Genomic DNA, 21,966 nt, shown 5'->3' with positions numbered 1-21,966 from the left:
AGAGATGGTTGTGTGGGAGAAGCTCAGTAGATCAGCAGTTTCTGAAATACAGACACAACCATGCCACTCAAAGTCACTTAAGATCACCTTTCTTCCTCAAAGCTGATGCTCGGGTTGAACTTCAGCAGGTCATTTCGACCACAATGCACTGAATTGCTGCCATGTGATTGGCTGATTAGATATCTGCAATAACGTGCAGCTGAACAGGTGTACCTAACACAGTGGGTGTCAGTGTAGATTATAAGTACTAATATTATAAAGGATTAGCGTTAGGTGTGAAAACAACTGTGAAATCCATCAGACACGTGCATCTGAGCAAATGCTGTTTTTGTGTGTGCACTGCGGGTAAAAGCCCCACACAGTGTCTGCTGTACCGGTCTTTGTCATCTCACCCCTACAACAGGGGAAACACTTTAAGTTAATGAAAGAATCAGTAAATCTCCATCCCGGCATTCCCTCAGACTTGACTCTTGGCTGAGCTGATAAGTCCCTCTTTATTCCGCCGCCTGCTGCCTTAAAAGCGCCAGGGAGCTCATTGTGCGGAGTGATCTGATACGGACTACACCCAGCCGCTGCCTCACTGCCCTGGCTTTCTTTGCTGCCCCAGCCTTCGCGTTGCTCAACGTCGAAGTGTGGGTTAGATTGGAGACTCTAAATTGGCCTGCGGGGGGTTTCTTTCATTTTTTGTCTTGCCTCTTATTTGGCGACCATACTCTGAAAGCTGTAGTTTAAAAAAAAAAAAATTAAAAATACTTATAGCATCAGTTTCTTGAAAATGTCTTGGCAAAGCTACGTGGAAAACCTGATGGCCGATGGCAGCTGTCAGGATAGCGCCATTGTTGGGTATACGGACGCCAAATATGTTTGGGCAGCACATGCCGGCGGTACTTTCAACAATATCACGGTAAGAAGGCAAAATGAGCTAGCTGGGGGGCGAGAGTGTGGTTTCGTTTGACAGTAATGGGTATGTGTCCCGCAGACGCGCACCGCACTGAGAGGCGCAGAAACCGTTACCTCTGAGCGACTAACGAGCTAACCGTACCGAGCTAGCTCCTGGGCTAGCTAGCCTGCTCATCAGTGGCCTGTGTCGGCTTTTTCTTGCTGAGGAAACGTTGGGATTAGACCTCGTGTGGATCGGAGAGGACTTCTCATATTATGGCTTGCACGTACAAATATATAATTATGTCGTACTCTCTGTCAGTAATCAAAAATAAGGAGAAAAGAACCAACCCTGGCTTATTTCAGACTAGTGAGTAGACGGTGTCTGATTGAAGGGAGCGTGCATGCTTTTGTGTACACGCTTGCATTGATTAGCTAACTTTAAGCTGCTGCTGTACCGGCTACCTGTGCTGGAAAAAGGCTAATGTGTGGCGTTTGGTTCAGCCCGCAGTGTTATCAATGCGAGCCAGAAAGAAGTGCTTTTATAAATGCTCGTCTTTTAATGGGAGTGCGCGGTTTTAATTCATTCAGAGGGATGGCATGAGAGGTGGACCGGCGCATAGGCGCTGCTTTACTTCCGCTAGTGACTGCAGACAGAGGATGCCCGATCATATTATTGCCTGGTTTGGGGATAGGGTGTGTTAGGATGGCTTTAACTTCTTTTTTTTCTAATGCCTAATCCCGCGGTTTTATCACGCACGACAGGTGCCAGGATGATCTAATTCTTACTTTGCTCAGTAGCTTTCTAAAAATTAGATACTTGAGGCCTATATAATTTTCTCTACCAGAACAGAATTAGATGAAGAATTTACAAGGAGAAGCACCAAATTGTCATGTTATTTATTTTATTAATAAGCAGGTGCTTCTGATGCATGAATAGGTGGTGTTTATAAAGAAGGAAATTAAGATGTGCAGTTCACAAAAAAATTCAATTGTTGTGTATTTAAGTCCTTTATTAAAGCTAATCTACTATTTAATATTGCATTATTTGAAATGGGATTTATGCTTGCAATGTAACTGTTAGTCATATCCTCCAGATTTAAAAAATGTGCTAACATGAACCCAATCTTGTGGCTTTCTGCACTCTTTCAGTCTCAGGAAATAGACGTCCTTATCGGTAAGGACAGGGAGACCTTTTATACCAGCGGTCTCACTCTGGGCTCAAAGAAGTGTTCAGTCCTCAGAGACAGCCTCCAGGATGAGGGGGACTGGACAATGGACATCAGGACAAAGAGCCAAGGAGGAGAACCTACATACAATATCTCTGTGGGAAGAGCTGGCAAAGGTAAAGGCATATTACGGTTTACCTTCCTGCAGTGATCAGACTGCTGCTTATGAGATACCTCAAATTAGATTTGTCAGGCTCATTCTCTTTCAGCATATGATCACTTCCTTTCCTCACAGTTATGCAGTGATCCATACGTGAGCAAGAATAGGATCTGTAGGATGTACAAACTTATCTGCAGTACTAAAGGGACAATTTCTTGCAATATTTAATTAAGTTTATTTTCTTAATTAGTTGTCTGATTATATAAAAGTCAGAAACTGATACATAACTTTTGAAATAGTTATTTGATGATAAAATCTTTTGTCTCCTAAAAAAAAAATCATGCTCTTTAGCATCTTTGACTCAAGTTACAGATTTTGGACACTTAAAACAAGATTAGTACGTTTATGTAAGCCAGGGTTTGCCTACTCCTTACTGGTTGCCTTTGTGGTCCTCAGTGTCTGGTATTGTTCAGTGTTTCTCACTGAAGCTGGGATCTGACACCTATGATTAATTGGCTGCAGTCTGGCATTGTACACACCTATATCTTACAACTAACTTGAATACTTTTAAATCACTTCTCATGTGAGAATCACTTGTTTTTAAAAATGACTTTAGTGTGCTGCCAAATGTTGAGGTGAGAAACACTGATTTGCAATGAAAACCAGAGTATCTTAATTTACTGTTTTCCACACTTCTTTTTTCCACCTGTTACTCTACTGCTCTGCATGTTGTACCCCACTTGAGGAGTCAAAGAACAGATGCACACATTTAATTCCAACACATGCATTGAGATACTACAGACTTAACTGTATGGAAGGTACAGTGCACTTTAGTGTCTTTATTTTCCAGTAATAGTTTTCTTTAGTACAAAGGGCCAATACTCTCAAAAGAACAGTTCAATCCTAAATCCCCTGGCACCTTTAATGAGGTACATCTGGTTTGTTGGTGAAAGCGGAGGTCAGCAGAAGCTGCCTGGACTTATCAAGTGCACTGATATTCCTGCAGTGAGTTGTCACAGCACCAAAAAAAAAAAAGATCACTGATATTCAAATGTGCACTGGAAGACCAGGACTGTGCAGGAAATGGCTCACTCATCCATCGAGCGTTCGCTCGCTAACAAAGCATGTGATAAACTAGAATATTTGGTTACTGAATTTGGCAGGTTAGAATCCAGGGTTCAGTGGTTCAGGAAATGTGTCGAGGCTGTACTGTGCCAGTTGGCAACATGTATAATGGTAATAAACCTGCACACAGCCCTGTGAGCGTCGCAGTTGAATATCCTTAATGTCACATTTCTCACAGTTTTCCACAGAGTTATATTCAATTTATAGTGGGGGATAAGTATGTGTGTGCACAGCCATGGTAAAAGTAGGATGTGCTGTCTTAAGTGACTGTCTCCACTCTGCAAATATTTAAATTGCAGCAGATATTTAAATGAACTTTTTTGCTGTAAATCATTGCACAATATTATCAGCTGTATCTTCAGCTCTGGGGATGAACGCCATAGTTTTTTTTTTTTTTTTAAGTTTTTTTTTTAATTTTTTTGTTTGGACCTGTAGCTGTTAGTCCACGTTGTTCTCTGCAACCTCAGTGAGCTCGGTGTAGCAGCACATAAACCAGATCTCCACCTGCTGCAGGTTCTGGTAGGCGTGACCCTTCAGCTCAGAGCAGGGCCTGCAGCTCCCAGCTGTAGGTGAATGGCTGCTTGCTGGTTATCAGCAACTGAACTCTCAAAATAAGAGCACATAAACTTTTTAGTATTGATTAGAGATGGTGTCGACTGATAAAGAAAAGCAAATAAAAATGCTTAAAACACTTATCAAATATATTTAGGCAGCTGTTAATATAACTGAATGGCTCGCCTGACTAAAACCTGTGTGTGGGAAACACTTTTACTGCTTTTCTTTTACCTCTTTTCTTAACTGTCTCTTTTCTATCTCTTTCTCTTCCAGTTTTGGTTCTTGTAATGGGCAAGGAGGGGGTCCATGGAGGCGGCTTGAATAAGAAGGCTTACTCAATGGCAAAATACTTGAGGGATTCAGGGTTTTAATGTTTTCAAGCTCACTTAGATAAAATTGAGGGACAAAAAGAAGAGAAAAGAAATATTGCTGTTAAGATTTCTCCTGAAAGCAGTCAAATGTCTTGGAAACTTTTAATAGCAATGAAGAGTGGTAAGATGCTGTATCACCTTTGTTTCCCCCCCCCATCCATCCTGTAGGGGGGGGGGAAGACTCTTCAATTCTGTTCATTTCTCTTTTTTTTCCTTGTGTGCTCCAGTATTGGTTATAGTCATGGGAAAGGAGGCGGTCCATGGTGGAAATCTTAACAAGAAAGCACATGCAATGGCTGAGTACCTGAGGAAGTCTGGATATTGAGCAACCTCTCCACCCGTTCGTCACCTTAGCAGCTCACTACCACTCACCATATTGTGTTGACACTACTTCCAGGATTAGGTGGCATACAGTGTTACTTCCTATCCAGTCTACTTTTATACACAACCTTTTGTTTGCTTAACTCCCCCTCCCTTATATATATTTTTTTTAAATGTTCCCCACTTTAACATTGTACTTCAGTTTCTGACACTACAGTAATGGCATGTTCATTGAAATGTTTATTAACCACAAATGTGCAAAAAAAGATTGCAAAGTGTAATAAAATTGTTCAACAAATTTGGACTCGCCTTGTATAACATTCACTGCAGCAAGTGGCTAATATTAAAAAGGAAGTACATATGTAATGGTGGTGACAGTTTGTATAGTTATGCTTTTTTTTTTCTTTTTCTTTTCTTTCTTTTTTTTTTTTTTTTTTTTTTTTTTTTTTTTGAGCATTACTAAAAGATGCTGGGTTATTTTATTTTTATCAGCATGTGGGCATTTAAAAGTTGCATGCATACTCTTTAACACTCAGATCCCAGCCCCACTCCCTCTCTGTCCTAATGCAGTATTCCAGCCAAAACCATCTTCTCATCTGCCTCCATTAAAGAAATGACAAACTTCCTCTGACAAAGTCCTGTATGTGTGTACCAATTCGCCGCCCTCTACCACAGCTTCTTCACCCCTCCATCACATGCTTTTTGCTGTTGTACCTGAATGTGGTCTTAAAAGTTAATGATGTGGTGTTGGGCTGTTGTGTAAGGTCACCATTACCGAGGTTGTCGTCATACTTCACTACATCTGAGGCTCGGCGGACATTCCACCTCTGTGACCTCTGAGACGTTAGTCATCTCCTGCTATTTGTAAATTTTTGCTGTAAAATCACTACATACACACACGTGTGAAGTACCCCCCCCCCCCCCCCCCTTTGGACCAATTGTCAGTATAAAAGGGTTCTCAGAATTACTTCAGCTTATTCTGATGGATGATTGTTGGCATCACCTGTTGACTGTAAATCATTAAGACGCCTACTTGAGAAGACTGTAAAACATGTAACTGCTTCTTTAGACTTCAACACTACTTAAACTTCTCATCACTAATTGATTTGTTGCTAACTTCTTGTTCATTAACCGATGAAACTGAAATGTCATTGTACTACAGTATGAATGCATTTTGACTGTAAACCGAGGCCGTTGGGCTCCAGCGCCTTGGAATTATTTGCCTTGTGCTTTAGTCATCAAAGGTGTATTCACAAATTGTCATAGTACGGTACGTAGAAGTATATTTAAAAGAAAAAAAAAAAGATGCTGTGTACACTAAACATATTGAAAATGGTGTTGGTTGGAATAAGAACATTTGTAAGTTGTCTTGTGAAAAATTTTCTGAGAATAACTGTGTATTCTGTGCCATAAAAATCAATATCTGATGATCTGTTGCTACTACAAGTTGGATTTTTAACTGCTGCCCCAGCAAGAAGTAACTTTTAATGGCACTTTCCTAAGGGATATTTTGGCATCAGTAATCTCCAGACTTTGTGGAATATGTACAGAATTAAAACAACAGGAAAAATAAGTTTGGAATATTTTGTCCCTTTTTCTTTGAGTTGGAAATTCCTACTCCCACAAAATCATCTGTTTCAAATGCCATGGATCGATGAGACGTCTTGTTTACAGACATCAAATAAACATTATTCCAACCAGAGGGGAAGCTGGTATGTTCGGTCTGCTGCCTCATCAGTTCGAGTTTACGTGGACTAAATCAAGAGATTTAGCAATTATAGCTGTAATTGGGTCACTTTGAATTTATTGTGCTAATGATACACTGAATTAGCAACAGTATATACTTGGATTGGGGAAACACTGACCTAGATCTTATGATCAAACAGGAAAGCACTACTTCAAGACTTCATGTGTGAACTATCACATCCCACTCTTTAATGGGAGCATGTGCTGAATCCTAGAAATAAGCTCACTGAGGTGTTTAGCTGCTGAAATCTAAAGGAAATACAATATACTACAGGCTGCCATTAAGGGGAAATTGCTTTGATTGTGCTTGGCCCAGAAAAAACTTTTAAAGGTAAAAACAAAAACATAATCAGAAAACTTTAACAATCTCAGTAGGATATGGGTGCTGATCGGATTGAATTGCTTTCAAATCTCACCAAAGGAAAGAAGAAGTGATGGAGCCAAAGGATAAACTGGGCACCACAGCTCCATTAAACCCTGTAAAAACCCCATCATTTCTTAACCCAGTTTCTCATCTTCTGTCTCACATCATCAGTTTGTTCTGAGCAATTAAAACTACATACATGTTCTTAAGGCTGTGATATAGAATAGATTTCATATGCAACATGTGAAGCATATTTTCTCAGACTTATTTGGAAACAGGACGACCACTACCAGAGAAGCTTTATTCTTGGACAAGAATAAAGTAGAAAGGGACACCAACATAATGCATGTGTAATTTATTATTGCAGTGGAGTTTTGAATTTTAAAGGCATTTCTTGTAGATTTAAAGTATACAGGCTCAGTGAAAGCATCAAAAATGTTTTAAACAAATTCAAATGAAGTGACTAAAAGTCTGAAAGCAATTATTAATCTTGAGAAAATTGGCTGTCAAACGGGCTGTAGAAGAGTAATATTACCATAAATTATACTGCCACTTGAATACCATTACTTAAGGCTACCTTTCAGCCTTTTAGTCTTCCATATTTAGTGCACAGCAGCAAAGCCGAATCATTTTAATCAGGGTAGTCAAGATGAAACCATTATTTACAGTGGGATTGTATAAAACATTACTTATTTTTTGTTCACCTTAAGCCAAGTCATCTTTTTTGGTCAGTCACTCATCAGGTATGACTCTGATGTAGGACTCTCAACTAAAACAAACAAACCTGGGATGTGTGCTAAAGATTCTAGTTGTCGATAAACCTGATTTGAAGGTTAAAATGTGAGTGGCATCAACAGCCAAAGGGAAACTAACCAGGAAGAAAGTCCTGCTAGAAAAATGGCAGCAGGCTGGTTGTTAATATTGGTTTGTTCTACACTGCTATCAGGGCCACAGACTGACCTCTCGCCCTTAACTGCACCATTGGCACCACCTGTTGTGGTTAGCCTTTTGATTAGTCAAAATTGGGATCAGGTTTAGCACCACACGCTAAGAGGACCAATCAGTTTTTGTGGTACAGTCCTGGAGCAGTTTGCCTGAGTGCAGTACTTTTTCCTCTGTTCCAATGGCGTGTAGAGAGAGCAGGGGCGTTAAGGTTTTACTGTTCTTTGGGCTTTTTTTGTTTTGTCACTGTGCAAGACTGACAAGGCAGACACTGGATAAATTAGATGGAAACTCACTGCTCATCCAAAGTCGAGCTAAAGATCATCAGCATCACGGGAGAATTTCAGTTGGGCAAAAGCTGCTGCAAGGCCCTAAACCCAGTGGAACCAAGACTGTGAACAACATCACGGGTGTTGAAACAGATTACCAGGCAGACACGGGTATGTTCAAATTAAAATGAATCGTAGATTTTAAAAGCATTAAACTCCAACATCTAGTGCCTTGCATGTATGTATATCATTTGATCTCTTGTGCTTTTAAAGGATTTTGTGTTCATAGTGTTTAGAGCCACTAGTAAACAGCTGCATACCTTTTTAGAACTAATGTCAAACCTTATTTCTGGAAGCCTGGGGGGAGGCTACCCAACCAGATGGACAGCACGATGGGCCAGACCTGGCAGCAATGGAGCGACTCCTTAAGATGGAACCAAAGGTTGAATGTACGCTGGACTCCATGAAGCTTCAGATTCATGATGCTGCTTCTACCCCTGGATCTCTCCTTTTTGTGGACAGGGGTAAGCAGTTATGTTACATTTCGTGTAGTAGTGTGTCGTAGTTCCATGTAACTATTTTGACACCCTCACCCCTTCTGATGAACTTCTTTCCCAGGAAGCCACTTGTCTCCTTTGCCTCTGTCCAAGTTACCTTCAAGCTGTGGTTACACCATCAGGTCAACACAGAGAGATCTGGTCTTAGTTGCACCTTATGATGGTTGCTTTGTTGCTCTTGAGGTGGGTCACCTTGTTCTGACAGCACTGCACGTTTTAACCACGTACTCAGTTGTAATGTTTTTCTTGCTGGTTTCAGGAGGGCAGTTATGTTCTCCCACTGCTTTGGTGGGGGCTGCCAGTGAGGATGACGTGCCCTTTAATGAGCCCGCTGTCACTGAATCCTCCAGTGGTCACCTGCAATACTGAGGGCATGCTCATAAAAACAGAGTGGACCCTGCCGGTCTCGAATATTAAAGTCAAATGTATGTTTGTACTTTTTAATTTTATTTTTTTAAAGCAAATAATCACAAATTAAGTTACTTGTCTCTCCTACCTCTGACCATCATTTAAGGCTAGTTTAATTCCCTTTAACCTTTAATGATTTGGCATCTAATTTTTTAATTGGAGGGAATTAAAATGACTAAGAGTGGTAACCTTGAGGTGAGATCCCACCTGTAATTTATTTTACAGTGAATGGTAACTGGCAGCCACTGAGTACGGCCTCAAACAGATGTGGGTTCAGCACGGTGGAGCATCCTGAAGGTGTGGTCATCTCTGCTCGTTATACACCCTGCATGGAGAAAAAGGTGTGTTGTGCATATTTATTTCATTCTCTCCCTTTAAAGAGGAAGAATAACTTGCATTTGTGTTCAGGATGGGTTGTACACTCTGGAAGTAGCTGGAGATGGAGAGACAGCAATTTCCTGTCCCTCAGAGGTACCAGCTCAGCCTGAATACACAGAAAACCCAGCAAAGAACCCAGAATGGCAAAGTGAAACACCAAGTGAAGGTGTGTATCCACCCAGTTTTCTGCGTGATCCTCATCAAGCTTTAAAACCTGCCAAGGTGGAGGCCCCACAACTTCCAGGTCTTCCTCAGAACTCAAATATACCAAATAAGGAGCCAGAGGGTCCTGATCATCCCTTCTACCCTACTTTCTTTTACCCTTACTCTGCAAATCCAGTCAATACACCTGCTGTACCTGCAGTGAATCCTAGACGTGCTTCATCTTCAGTTATCCAAACTGCTAAAGACAAAAGATGGCAAAATTTCTTCCCTTTTTATTCTCAACCACCTGCGCCTAAAACTGTCCCTACACAGCCACCGACTAAACCACCAGGAACTGAGTTTGAAGAACATATGCTTCCCAGTCTGTTTCAGAAACCTGTATTTCCTCCTGCAAGCCAGCCTGAGAGCGTAGAAAAGAAACCCCTGCATCAATTTTCTTTTTTTCCACAGATAAATGAAGCTCACCCAGCATATCAAAAATTACCTGAAAAGCCAGAGGCACCACAGCCTGAAGCCCAGGTTCAAGTTTCCCATCCACTCTTCTTCTATCCCCAACTAAAGCCTGAAATTCAGCTGGATACAAAACCCTCGACTGTTCCTCAGCCACCACAGCCTGAAGCCCCTCCGTACCAGCTACAGCAACAAATGTACTTGTGTCCTGAAAGTCAGATGGCCATGGATCCAAATGCTGCTCTGGCATTAGGAACTGAAACTCTTTTGGAAGAAGTGTACAAACTTTGTCAACCATCTGAGAAAACTACTGGAACAAATGATGAAACTGATGCAATTGAAAAACAAAGCACACAGCCTCCTCACAGACATCCGCAGGGCCAGATGGATCACCTTTCTAACCAGCTCTACTACCCACAGCAGCTCCAGCCTGTGACATTTCCCTCTACTACCTATATGCAGCAACAGGTTACAGCTAAACACAGTGACCAAAAATATCCTGACTCTACAATTCCACAAACTAATAATGACGATACAGGCCCTCAGCTCAGCTCTGCATATATGCAGCCTGTGTGCTGCCCACAGTTTTGCCCCTCTGGATTGTCTGACTGCTGCCCACAGATTACTTTTTATCAGCATCTCCAAATTACTCCTGCTGAACCTGGCAGTAAGGGTGTGCCTCACTTATATCCAGATCTGTCATTTCTACCTCCAGCTGCATATTTTGAGTTTGCTGTGGGCTCCGCGAGACTTTCTCAAAAGCCATCAGAAGCAGCAACAGCACAGTCTGCCACATCTTATACCTCTGCACCTATTTCACTGCAGCCCTTTTCATCTGGAAGTTTAGAGCAACCATATCTGCAGCCAGCAGATGGCAACCCTGCTACACTGCAAGGCAGTAATCCAAGCTGGACTGCACATCATGCACCACCGCTCTACCGTAGCCTTGCACCTAATTCACTACATTCACACTGGCCATATTTACAACAAAAAAAGGATCTGCCACACAGCCAACCCCAAGCATACAACAGAGACCCCTCTAAACCTCCAGCTACAGGTACTGACCCTGTAAATCCAGTGGTGCAATATGAGCCGAATAACAGTGAGTCCCCAATGCAGGTAAACAGTCAGCTTCTGACTGGGAACTTAAAAAATCCCTCATGGCCTAATTTTATGTCTAACAGTCAAAATTCACAGCAGCACCAAAATAAACCTGGAAAGGAACTTAATGATTTTATGGTTCCTTTCTACAGGCTTCAGCGTGCTCTCGTACCTACTTTCAACAACTCTGCTGTCCCTAAAAACTCTAAACCATTTATGAGCAACTCAAAGAACTCCAAACACGAACAGCTTCTAAACTCCTATTCTGAGCCAGGAAATCATGTGCTGCTGCAGTACGGCCCACCAGGCAGGGAGCCCAACAGTTTCATTGATTCTTCAGTGCTTTTCAGAGGCATGAATCTAGATGCAAATTTTGTTACACAAAATCCTGCAAGACATCAGAACAGCAAAGGTCAATCTCCTCTGAATTTAAAGCCCCTGCAGGAAAAGAATCAACTCTCTAAATGGTCGAAGGAAGGAATTCCCAGTCCCTCGTCTGGTGCGGTCAGCTATGGTGACAGTAATGATAACCATGATGATGGCAGTTCAGGTTTACTGTTGCATTCTGGCCCATCGCTTATGTTTCCCCCCTACAAATCAGCTGTAGGTGCAGCACATTTAAATCCTAAATTCCACAAATCCTTTAAAGACCTCGGGAGGTCCTTGACTCCTTTAGGCTCCAGAGACAGGATTCCACCCAGTTTTCATCAGAAGATGTTTCAAGCTTGGAGCTCAGAAGCTGACCACTAAGCGGCAGGTTGTGGTTGATGGAGGTTTGAGTGTTGAACTCTTCAGCCTCATTGTTTGGACTCATGCTCTCTTTCAGGACTGAACTAACACCTTCAGATGGAGCATCAATCTGGAAGCAGAAATAAGGGCAGTGGCTAACAATGTGAATAAACAGTTGAAACAAACTACCCAAAACTTGCGCTCTGAACTTTTTTTTTTTTTTTTTTTTTAATTCCTTATTCTTATTTAGCTGAGGGCTGCACATTGGTTTGGAAACAAGTGTGCAAAATATCTGGAAAACGTGTGTAAGAGTAGATGGGTATAGAAATCATTTCTTGTGACATGGGTAGTCAAGGGTAACCTTTTTATTTGCTGCTGTTATCAGTTTACACAGTGAGGCACAACATCCACTTTTTAGAGTCAGAAGGTACACTGCTGTTTGAACCTGCTGGTCTAGCTTAGTTTTGCTTTAACAGGATATGCATCGATCCATTCTTGTAAATGGACATATAGAATTTGCCCATTTTTATCAATAGTGGTCGTGTGTGTGTGTGTGTGCGCGCGCACACGCACTGTATGCTCAAATTTCAGTTCCTCGTTTTAGTGTTTTTCTTTTATTGGCACTGTCATGTTGAATATCTAATGAAGTCTTGAATATCTTATGAGTATGAAGTGTGAACTTTCACACTGACTTGTCAAATAATTCAGACTCCCAGTTTGTAAATGTTCATATTTAAAATATTGAGCTGTGTTGAATGTGGGAGTGTTCAGGACAAAGTGGTGTTTTCATGGCTGTATCAGAAATGTCAGTGGGTTCATAGCAGGGTCATTGGCATGAGTGAGCACAACAGACAAATGGCACTGTGCACTGAATTTATTATGGTACACATCAGTGTGTTCTCATTAAGCCTGTAAATGCCACAATATTAAACATACTCAAGTAGTTCACCATTTGAATATAATGAAGTGGTGGCGTAGTGGTTAGCACTGCTGCCTCACAGTTAGAATACCATCTGGAAGGCCTGGGTTCGATTCCACCTTGGCCCAGGCCTCTCCCTCTCTCTGTGTGGAGTTTGCATGTTCTCCCCGTGCTTGCGTGGGTTTCCTCCGGGTACTCCGGTTTCCTCCCACATTCCAAAAACATGCACTTACTGGGGTTAGGTTAATTGGCTATATTGCCCATAGGTGTGAATGAGAGCATGAATGTGAGTGTGAAAGGTCGTCTGTCCCTCTGTGTTGGCCCTGCAACAGGCTGGCGACCTGTTCAGGGTGTACCCTGCCTCTCGCCCTATGACAGCTGGGATAGGCTCCAGCCCCCCCGCCACCCTTAACAGGATGTGCGGAAGCGAATGGATGGATGGAAGTGTTATCAGAAAGTTAAAAAGATTTGTCTTGATTTTATTCAACATTACTTCAGAGATGCTTCTCGGATTTGATAATTTTAAATATTTTATTTGCAGGTGTATTGTTACATTCACCTAACAAATCTCATGCATCAAAGTTACTGATTCTCTAGTGAAAGGAAGTATAGTTTGTAGGACTTGAACACTTAAAAGAATCTGACTCTTCCTGGACACACTGCCATAACTGCAGGGGCGTCAGCCACTATGAGGGAAGCTGCAGCAGATACATCTCTCTTCTTAAAGTTGGGAGGACGTTCTCTACTCCATAAAGCATCTCCAGCTGAGTCGTAATCAGCAGCAGGAGCAGGATCTGCAGCAGAAGCAGGATCTGCAGCGGGTACAGGAGCAGCACCTGTAACAGCAGGGACTACAGGCACAACTTCAGCTGACTCTGCAGACAAAAGGCCGCTTAGATGAGGGTTGTGGTGAGCTGTCAGTTTGTGGAGCCTCAGACCGTGCTTGTGTGTGTGCACATGAACCACTGGTGGTAAGACAGGGTCTGCAGGTGCAGTGCTGTTGGCATCTACAGTTGGTATCTGAAAATGATGCATCAAGAAGAAAAACACATCTTAATGAGATTTCTATATAAGTGTAAGATGGTGACTGTTGTGGATCATCTTTAGTTATCAGTGTTATAAGTGAAATGCAGTATTTTACCAGAGTGGAAAAGGTCTTGCAGTCCACAGTGTGCTGGGCGATTGTACCTTTGGCAGTACAAATCCCACGAGCCTGGAAGAGAAAAACATTTCTCAGTTCTGTTAATCTCCAACAGCTGCTGACCTGGTTGAACATTTCTCCATCTTAGATCAGTTCAGCAGGACCGAAAAAACTATTTTACATTTTATGAAACTTTTTCTAAAGTGTCTTTATGTACTCACAGCCATGGCATCAGCCAGGGGCACACAGACATCCTCGGTACAATTGCCCTCGACCACGACGTATTCTGCTATGAAGATTGGCCCACCAGACACAATCTGGAAGTATTAAAAAGCACTGATGAACTGACAGCTGCAGGTTAGAGCATGCAGGTGTTACATCAGGTAAAAAGTAACTTGACTGTCCTACCTGTGACGACATCCTTCCAACCTCCAGAAGAACGTGTGTGGTATTCACAGTGATGTTGTTGAAGGTTTCCAGAGAGACACGAACAAAATCCAGCGCTGTGGTGTCATTGAGGGGAAGCAGGGTGGGACAGCCCAGGCAAAAATCCTCTGTGGATTCTTTAAGTCAAGAAAGGAGGAGGTCACACGTGTGTGGTTTGTTCTGTGTCATCATTTGGAGGAGAACATGATCTGAGTTTTACCTTCTGTTTTACACTTGAACGCGATGACCTTCAGAGCATCGCCGACCTTCTTCAGCACCACGTCACAGTCTCCTTCCACCGCCTGGATGGGGCAAAAGAGTCAAATAGCAGCAATCAGTGATGAAAATGTCAAATCTTTTATATTTCATATTCCTAAATTGGTTGGTCAGCACTGATATTGGTTAAATTACTGCAGCTGAAACAGCTGAAGCTTCTGTGTCTCACCGTCAGTACTTTGGGCCTGACTGTGCAGTTGGCAAGAGGAGTCGGGTCCAACACGTGACAGTCTGTCTCCAGCAGGTCAACTTCCAGGTCATACTCATCTCCATCTGGCTAAAAATGAGAAAAGATATTTACTTCATCAAATAGTTATTAGAATGAATTCTAGTGTATATTACATTACTAAAGCATGTGGAGAAGTACCCGTAGTAATTTTGGTCCACTCTTTACAAAGTTGCACAGTCTAATCTTAGCATGAATTTGCTGAGACAGCCACTCCTTTGAAGCTTGGCAGCTGTCTTGAATGCTTTCCTCTTGTAAAAAATCTTCCTCACTCCAGAAAGATGGACTTCAAATTGTTTGTAAGGGTTACTTCCCAGACTGTCGTTCCTCCTTGGTATTGTGTTAAAACACACCTGGATGTTCCAGACCAGCAAACTGGTAAAGATCTGTTTTTATAGAGATGCTCACACCTGCTGATGATCAGTTAATCAAGTACATTTGATAAGCACTACTTTGCTGCTACTTACCCTCTTAATTCGTATGAAAGCGGTAAGGGTATATTTAGTTTTTCAGACACAACTTCTGTATTTTGTCTTTTGTTAAATAAACAATGACAACGTGTAATATGCCATGTGTTGTTGTTCATCTGAGTTTACACTTACAGCAGGGCTCACAAACGGAGCCCTGCACCACACGCTTCCCAGCTCTGTGGGAGGTCATGGTTGTAAGTACGGGTTTGCAAACGAAGCGGTATGCAGCATTTAACGCTGGTGAGTTCAATGACAGTTTCTGGGATTTTTCTGCTATTGAATGATGCTCCACCTGCACCTGCAGAAACATGATGTCAAGCCAGATACTTACTCTGGATGGCATTACTTTGGCCTCCAGTAACACTGTGAGAAATCTGGGAGTCATTTTTGACCAGGATATGTCCTTCAGTGCACATATTAAACAAATATGTAGGACCGCTTTGTTGCGTTTGTGCAATATTTCTAAAATTAGAAACATCCTGTCTCAGAGTGATGCTGAAAAGCTAATTCATGCATTTATTACTTCTATGCTGGACTATTGTAATTCATTGCTATCAGATTGTCTTAAAAGCTCCCTGAAAAGCCTTCATCTGATCCACAATACTGCAGCTAGAGTACTGACAGGGACTAGAAAGAGAGAGCAGATTTCTCCCATATTGGCTTCTCTTCATTGGCTCCATGTTAAATCTAGAATAGAATTTAAAATACTTCTTCTCACATACAAGGTCTTGAATAATCAGGCGTTATAGCACCATATCACCCAAATAGAGCACTTCGCTCTCAGACTGCTGTCTTGTGGTTCCTAGGACACTTAAGATTAAGATTACACACACACAACACACACACATACATACATACATACATACATACATACATATATATATATATATATATATATATACATATATATATATATATATATATATATATTTAGCATTCTTCTCTTCACAATAAATATTTATTTTGGTCTGTTTTTCCCCCCTTCTCCTCAGAGCACCCTAATATGAAAACTGTCTGTATGTCTTTGTCTTTAATTAAATTACACCCCCCCCCCCCCCCCCCCCCCTACTTACTTTCGTGTAGACCTTGATGTCTTCGATCCTGTTCAGTATGTACTTGTAGCCATGCTGGTGTTGAGCATTGAGGTAATCCTGAGCCACCAGAGCAGCCTGCTCTGCCTCAGGGGAATCACACAGAGGCCTTCGTATGTTGAGTTGAGCCCATACCCCAACCAGGAGCCCCAGAACCACAGTGAAGCTCAGGAGATTCATTTCTGTGTGAAACAGAGCAGGTATCACAGATGAGCAGATCTTTGTAAAGATGAGAGGAGTACTGCTCTTTATATATTGTGTACTTTAAACATAAAAGCAGAGCCAAGTTAAACACCATGTTCATCCCTCCTGACTCTTGCGTCACATGATGACCCCCCCCCCCCCCCCTTCTTAACTTGTGTCCCCATTTATGTTCAAGACCAGCACTAAAAACAAAATGTTGGCTGGACTGTCGTGCAAATCCATTTTCAAACTCTGTATGACCGTCACAGCCACTCAGTTATGTTAGACTCTTGTGTTGTGCATGTTTGCTCTCAACTTACTCTCATCAAATGAATCTTGTGCCTTTCTTGATGCACTACATTCCCAAAAGTATTCACTCATCCATCCAAATCCTTTAATTCAGGTGTATAAACCAAGCACCTAGGCATGCAGACTGCTTCTACAAACATTTGTGAAAGAATGGGTCGCTCTCAGCAGCTCAATGAATTCCAGCGTAGTACCGGGATAGGATGCCACCTGTGCAACAAGTCCAGTAAATATTTGACTGTCAGCAACAAACTGGAAGTGATTGGGAACAACAGCAGTTCAGTCACAAAGTGGTAGGCCGTGTAAAATCACAGAGTGGGATCAGCAGATGCTGAGCAGCATAGTACGCAGTGGTCACCAACTTTCTGCAGAGTCAATCACTGCAGACCTCCAAACTTCATGTGGCCTTCAGATTAGCTCAAGAACAGTGTGTAGAGAGCTTCATGGAATGGGTTTATTTGGCTGAGCAGCTGCATCATCAAGCGCAATGCAAATTGGCAGAGGCAGTGGTGTAAAGCACGCCACCACTGGGCTCTAGAGCAGTGGAGACGTGTTCTCTGCTGGGATGAATCGCACTTCTCTGGCAATCTGATTAACAAGTCTGGGTTTGGTGGTTGCAGGAGAACAATACTTGTCTGACTGCCAAGTGTAAAGTTTGGTGAAAGCCTTTCCAGAAGAGTTGAAGCTGTTATAGCTGCAAAGGGTGGGCTGCCCTCAAATTGAACGAATGAGCAGATGAATGAATACTTTTGGCAAAATAGTGTATATTATGTCAAAATTCATGCAATTAAAAGTCTGAAACCCTTAAGACCAACCTGAGTGGTAATGCAAGAAGATATTTGCAGGGTAGGAAGCAAACCTACTGCTGGGCCATTTTCTGTTACAGTTTTTCTTATGATCTGGTGTAAGTTTGCTTTAGTCTGGTCACCTGTCTGCTCTGTCTTTAGCCTTCATTTGAAGCTCATGGATTTAACCCCCTTACATGTAAATAACAGCATAAACCTGAATTTGTTTTTAATCTTTAACTGTTGCAGTGATTAAAATGAGACTGTATCAGTTGGTGACAGTGCTCTGCATAAAAGGTAAAGAAACTATTTTGGAAAGCGCACATATTCAGTCTAACAAGTTATTCTATCATTGGCTGTGGACTCTGCTTTGACGAGCAGAGAAGTCTTTCTGCATTATCCCAATGATAACTTACTTTTGCATCTAATTCATTTTAATTGGGATAAGAGTGACTTTAAGACCTCCCAAGTTGCCTTTGATAGTGTAAAGTTTACAGTGAATGGTAACTGGACGCTGTTACCTTTAGCCTCAAACAGATGTGGGTTCAGCAGAGTTGAACATCATGAAGGTGTGATCATCTCTGCTCAGTGTGCACCCTGCCTGTACAGAAAAGGTAAGGTGTGCATATTTATTTCATTCTCTCCCTTTTAAGGGAAAGATAACTTACAGTTGTGTTCAGGTTGGGATGCACACTCTGGAAGGAGCTGGAGATGGAGAGGCAACAATTTCCTGTCCATCAATTACAAACTCAGCCTGAATCCACTGAGAACTCAGCAAAGGCTGCTCCACACCTTCAGGTTTTCCTCAGAACTCAAGGATGCCAAAGAGGAAACCAAACGAAGGCCCAGAGGATCCGGATCCACGCCTTATTGTTTGGACTCATGTGCACGTCTCTTTCTGGGCTGAATCAACTCCATCAGATGGAGCGTCAAAATCAGAAGCAGAAAAGCTGTGCTGGGAACTTTTTAAAAACATCTGGAAAGTGGGTGTAAGAGCAGATGGGTATGGAAATCGTTTTATCGCTTCTGACGTGGACAGTCAAGGGCAACCTTTTTATTTGACTGCTTCTGTTATCAGTTTACACAGTGGTGGAAACATATCTGCTGTTTAGACTCAGAAGGTAAACTGTATTTCTGAACCTATCTACCCTGCTTTGTTTTACCATGAACGCTGCTTCCTGAACATTGATCCATTCATGTAAAAACACTTACTAGACTCCCTGTGTGTGCGTGCGTGCGTGCGTGCGTGAGTGTACATGTGTACGTACATCAACATTCTCCGGCAGTTCTACTGTTATCCACTCATTTTTATACTAGATGTGTTATACAGTGGGATGGCAGCACTGTTATAGTGAATGATGACTCTTCTGAGTATGAAGTGTGAACTCTTCCGTACTGACTGTTGCATATATCAGTCTGTAAACAGTCATGTTTGAATTGTTGAGCTGTGTTGAATGTGGAAGTGTGCAGGACAAAATAGTGTTGCTTTCATGGCTGTATCAGAAATGTCAGCGGGTTTGTAGGAGGGTCATTGGCATGAGTCAACACAACAGACAAACAGCACTGTGCACTTTTGCAATCATTCTTAAAGACTTTGCACGAATGACTGAATTCATTATGGTACACATTATCAGTGTGTCCTCATTAGGCCTGTGCATGCACTGAAGTACTCCACTGTTCTCAGTAAAAAGACAAAAATTCACTCCAGATTTATTCAACAGCATCACATGCAGTTTTACAGAGATGGTTCTCTGATTTGACAGTTTGAAACAATCATTTGTTGGTGTATTGTTACATTTATTTAACATGGCTCATGTATCAAAGAATCTCACTTTTCCTGGGCACACTGGCACAAGAGGAACTGGACCTGTTTGAGCAGCAGGACCATCAACCATGACAGCAGCTGCAGCAGATAGGTCTCTCTTTTTTAAGAGAATACCTATATCCTTACTGGTTAAAGAATCTCCAGCTGAGTCAGAATCAGCAACAAGAACAGGATCAGCAACAAGACCAGGATCAGCAACAGGAGCAGGATCAGCAACAAGAACAGGATCTGCAGCAGGAGCAGGATCTGCAGCAGGTACAGGTACAACAACAGCAGGAACTACAGGCACAACTTCAGCTGACTCAGCTGATTCTGCAGACAAAAGGCTGTTAAGATGAGGGTTGTGGTGAGCTGTCAGTTTGTGGAGCCTCAGACCGTGCTTGTGTGTGTGCACATGAACCACTGGTGGTAAGACAGGGTCTGCAGGTGCAGTGCTGTTGGCATCTACAATAGGTATCTGAAAATGATGCATCAAGAAGAAAAACACATCTTAATGAGATTTCTATATAAGTGTAAGATGGTGACTGTTGTGGATCATCTTTAGTTATCAGTGTTATAAGTGAAATGCAGTATTTTACCAGAGTGGAAAAGGTCTTGCAGTCCACAGTGTGCTGGGCGATTGTACCTTTGGCAGTACAAATCCCACGAGCCTGGAAGAGAAACACATTTCTCAGTTCTGTTAATCTCCAACAGCTGCTGACCTGGTTGAACATTTCTCCATCTTAGATCAGTTCAGCAGGACCGAAAAAACAATTTTACATTTTATGAAACTTTTTCTAAAGTGTCTTTATGTACTCACAGCCATGGCATCAGCCAGGGGCACACAGACATCCTCGGTACAATTGCCCTCGACCACGACGTATTCTGCTATGAAGATTGGCCCACCAGACACAATCTGGAAGTATTAAAAAGCACTGATGAACTGACAGCTGCAGGTTAGAGCATGCAGGTGTTACATCAGGTAAAAAGTAACTTGACTGTCCTACCTGTGACGACATCCTTCCAACCTCCAGAAGAACGTGTGTGGTATTCACAGTGATGTTGTTGAAGGTTTCCAGAGAGACACGAACAAAATCCAGCGCTGTGGTGTCATTGAGGGGAAGCAGGGTGGGACAGCCCAGGCAAAAATCCTCTGTGGATTCTTTAAGTCAAGAAAGGAGGAGGTCACACGTGTGTGGTTTGTTCTGTGTCATCATTTGGAGGAGAACATGATCTGAGTTTTACCTTCTGTTTTACACTTGAACGCGATGACCTTCAGAGCATCGCCGACCTTCTTCAGCACCACGTCACAGTCTCCTTCCACCGCCTGGATGGGGCAAAAGAATCAAATAGCAGCAATCAGTGATGAAAATGTCAAATCTTTTATATTTCATATTTCTAACTTGGTTGGTCAGCACTGATATTGGTTAAATTACTGCAGCTGAAACAGCTGAAGCTTCTGTGTCTCACCGTCAGTACTTTGGGCCTGACTGTGCAGTTGGCAAGAGGAGTCGGGTCCAACACGTGACAGTCTGTCTCCAGCAGGTCAACTTCCAGGTCATACTCATCTCCATCTGGCTAAAGATGAGAAAAGATATTTACTTCATCAAATAGTTATTAGAATGAATTCTAGTGTATATTACATTACTAAAGCATGTGGAGAAGTACCCAGAAGGATGCTTTCTGGATTAACAGGAAATATTACAGTGACAAAAATACAGAAATAGTGTGAAAAATTAAGTACACCTTTTGATTCAGTAGCTTGTAGAACCACCTTTAGCAGCAGAATATTCATCTCTGTCTGGCTAAAAAGGTAAAAATATATATGAAATATATATGAATAATCTATATTATTTAGTTACTATTTAAAAATATACAGCTGAATTCTACATGTATTAAAATAGAGCACATAGATGCTTTTAAGACAGAAACAAGAGTCTCTAAAATGATGCCGTGCTCCTCGCTACACTTTATATTTAGCCCCCCCCCCCTCCTCTTTCCTCCCAGTGTGAAAACTGTCTGTATGTCTTTCTCTTTAACTAAATTACACCTCCCCCCCCTGACTTACCTTGGTGTGGACCTTGATGTCTTCGATCCTGTTCAGTATGTACTTGTAGCCATGCTGGTGTTGAGCGTTGAGGTAATCCTGAGCCACCAGAGCAGCCTCCTCTGCCTCAGGGGAATCACACAGAGGCCTTCGCACGTTGAGTTGAGCCCATACCCCAACCAGAAGCCCCAGAACCACAGTGAAGCTCAGGAGATTCATTTCTGTGTGAAACAGAGCAGGCGTCACAGATGAGCAGATCTTGGTAAAGATGAGAGGAGTACTGCTGCTTATATATCTTGTACTTTAAACATAAAAGCAGAGCCAAGTTAAACATCATGTTCATCCCTCCTGACTCTTGCGTCATGTGGTGCCCCCCCCCCCCCTTTTTTTTTTTTTTTATACAAAGGATTCCTGCCAAAGCAAATGGGAACTGACAAAGTCTAGCGTGGGATGAGCAGCCTCCAGTTTAAATCAGTTTTTGTGTGAGACTTCTACAGCCCTATGTTGATAGCTGTCCCCATGTCTGCCATGAATGGATATTAAATATCAAATGTGAGATCGAGCTTTGGGTTCACTCGGATTGTATAACCAGCTGTCTGCCTC

The 21,966-nt window shown here is 42.2% G+C and overlaps 4 protein-coding genes across 5 annotated transcripts; 2 read left to right on the top strand and 2 right to left on the bottom strand.

Annotated features, from left to right (window-relative positions):
• Window positions 1-545: 545 nt before the first annotated feature.
• LOC115796362 (profilin-2-like) lies at window positions 546-4,990 on the top strand. Of its 2 annotated transcripts, none has more exons than XM_030752740.1 (3): window positions 546-904; window positions 2,032-2,224; window positions 4,162-4,990. In XM_030752740.1, the coding sequence occupies exons 1-3, from the start codon at window positions 776-778 to the stop codon at window positions 4,257-4,259; spliced, it is 420 nt and encodes a 139-aa protein (XP_030608600.1). In that variant the 5' UTR covers window positions 546-775; the 3' UTR covers window positions 4,260-4,990. The 2 variants fall into 2 exon arrangements, with proteins under 2 accessions (XP_030608600.1, XP_030608599.1); XM_030752739.1 differs by having other exon boundaries at window positions 556-904; window positions 4,487-4,985.
• Window positions 4,991-8,011: 3,021 nt separating this feature from the next.
• On the top strand, window positions 8,012-11,792 carry LOC115795561 (titin-like). The gene is made up of 7 exons (XM_030751537.1): window positions 8,012-8,072; window positions 8,258-8,425; window positions 8,520-8,641; window positions 8,718-8,883; window positions 9,092-9,207; window positions 9,275-10,327; window positions 11,637-11,792. The coding sequence occupies exons 2-7, from the start codon at window positions 8,314-8,316 to the stop codon at window positions 11,790-11,792; spliced, it is 1,725 nt and encodes a 574-aa protein (XP_030607397.1). The 5' UTR covers window positions 8,012-8,072; window positions 8,258-8,313.
• A 1,406-nt stretch (window positions 11,793-13,198) lies between these two features.
• LOC115796355 (alpha-2-HS-glycoprotein-like) lies at window positions 13,199-16,448 on the bottom strand. The gene is made up of 7 exons (XM_030752728.1): window positions 16,221-16,448; window positions 14,621-14,728; window positions 14,396-14,477; window positions 14,158-14,312; window positions 13,971-14,066; window positions 13,750-13,821; window positions 13,199-13,628 (listed from the first exon to the last, which is right to left on the bottom strand). The coding sequence occupies exons 1-7, from the start codon at window positions 16,416-16,418 to the stop codon at window positions 13,239-13,241; spliced, it is 1,101 nt and encodes a 366-aa protein (XP_030608588.1). The 5' UTR covers window positions 16,419-16,448; the 3' UTR covers window positions 13,199-13,238.
• Window positions 16,449-19,202: 2,754 nt separating this feature from the next.
• LOC115796352 (alpha-2-HS-glycoprotein-like) lies at window positions 19,203-21,641 on the bottom strand. Its single transcript, XM_030752725.1, has 7 exons — window positions 21,385-21,641; window positions 20,787-20,894; window positions 20,562-20,643; window positions 20,324-20,478; window positions 20,137-20,232; window positions 19,916-19,987; window positions 19,203-19,794 (listed from the first exon to the last, which is right to left on the bottom strand). The coding sequence occupies exons 1-7, from the start codon at window positions 21,580-21,582 to the stop codon at window positions 19,324-19,326; spliced, it is 1,182 nt and encodes a 393-aa protein (XP_030608585.1). The 5' UTR covers window positions 21,583-21,641; the 3' UTR covers window positions 19,203-19,323.
• Between the last annotated feature and the right edge of the window lie 325 nt (window positions 21,642-21,966).

This window comes from Archocentrus centrarchus, chromosome 17 (assembly GCF_007364275.1).
Source record: "Archocentrus centrarchus isolate MPI-CPG fArcCen1 chromosome 17, fArcCen1, whole genome shotgun sequence".
NCBI lineage: Eukaryota > Metazoa > Chordata > Actinopteri > Cichliformes > Cichlidae > Archocentrus > Archocentrus centrarchus.
Note: the sequence above shows the minus strand (reverse complement) of the source record. Positions and strands in the feature narration are given on the sequence as shown.

Coding starts and splice junctions, on each gene's coding strand:
- LOC115796362 (XM_030752740.1), top strand. CDS start 776: ATGTCTTGGCAAAGCTACGTGGAAAACCTGATGGCCGATGGCAGCTGT. Junction 905..2,031: donor GTACTTTCAACAATATCACG/GTAAGAAGGCAA, acceptor GCACTCTTTCAG/TCTCAGGAAATAGACGTCCT. Junction 2,225..4,161: donor TGTGGGAAGAGCTGGCAAAG/GTAAAGGCATAT, acceptor TTTCTCTTCCAG/TTTTGGTTCTTGTAATGGGC.
- LOC115795561 (XM_030751537.1), top strand. CDS start 8,314: ATGGAGCGACTCCTTAAGATGGAACCAAAGGTTGAATGTACGCTGGAC. Junction 8,884..9,091: donor CTCGAATATTAAAGTCAAAT/GTATGTTTGTAC, acceptor TTTATTTTACAG/TGAATGGTAACTGGCAGCCA. Junction 9,208..9,274: donor CACCCTGCATGGAGAAAAAG/GTGTGTTGTGCA, acceptor ATTTGTGTTCAG/GATGGGTTGTACACTCTGGA.
- LOC115796355 (XM_030752728.1), bottom strand. CDS start 16,418: ATGAATCTCCTGAGCTTCACTGTGGTTCTGGGGCTCCTGGTTGGGGTA. Junction 14,729..16,220: donor ACATCAAGGTCTACACGAAA/GTAAGTAGGGGG, acceptor TCTCATTTTTAG/CCAGATGGAGATGAGTATGA. Junction 14,313..14,395: donor GTTCAAGTGTAAAACAGAAG/GTAAAACTCAGA, acceptor CTTGACTTAAAG/AATCCACAGAGGATTTTTGC.
- LOC115796352 (XM_030752725.1), bottom strand. CDS start 21,582: ATGAATCTCCTGAGCTTCACTGTGGTTCTGGGGCTTCTGGTTGGGGTA. Junction 20,479..20,561: donor GTTCAAGTGTAAAACAGAAG/GTAAAACTCAGA, acceptor CTTGACTTAAAG/AATCCACAGAGGATTTTTGC. Junction 19,795..19,915: donor GCAAGACCTTTTCCACTCTG/GTAAAATACTGC, acceptor CATCATTTTCAG/ATACCTATTGTAGATGCCAA.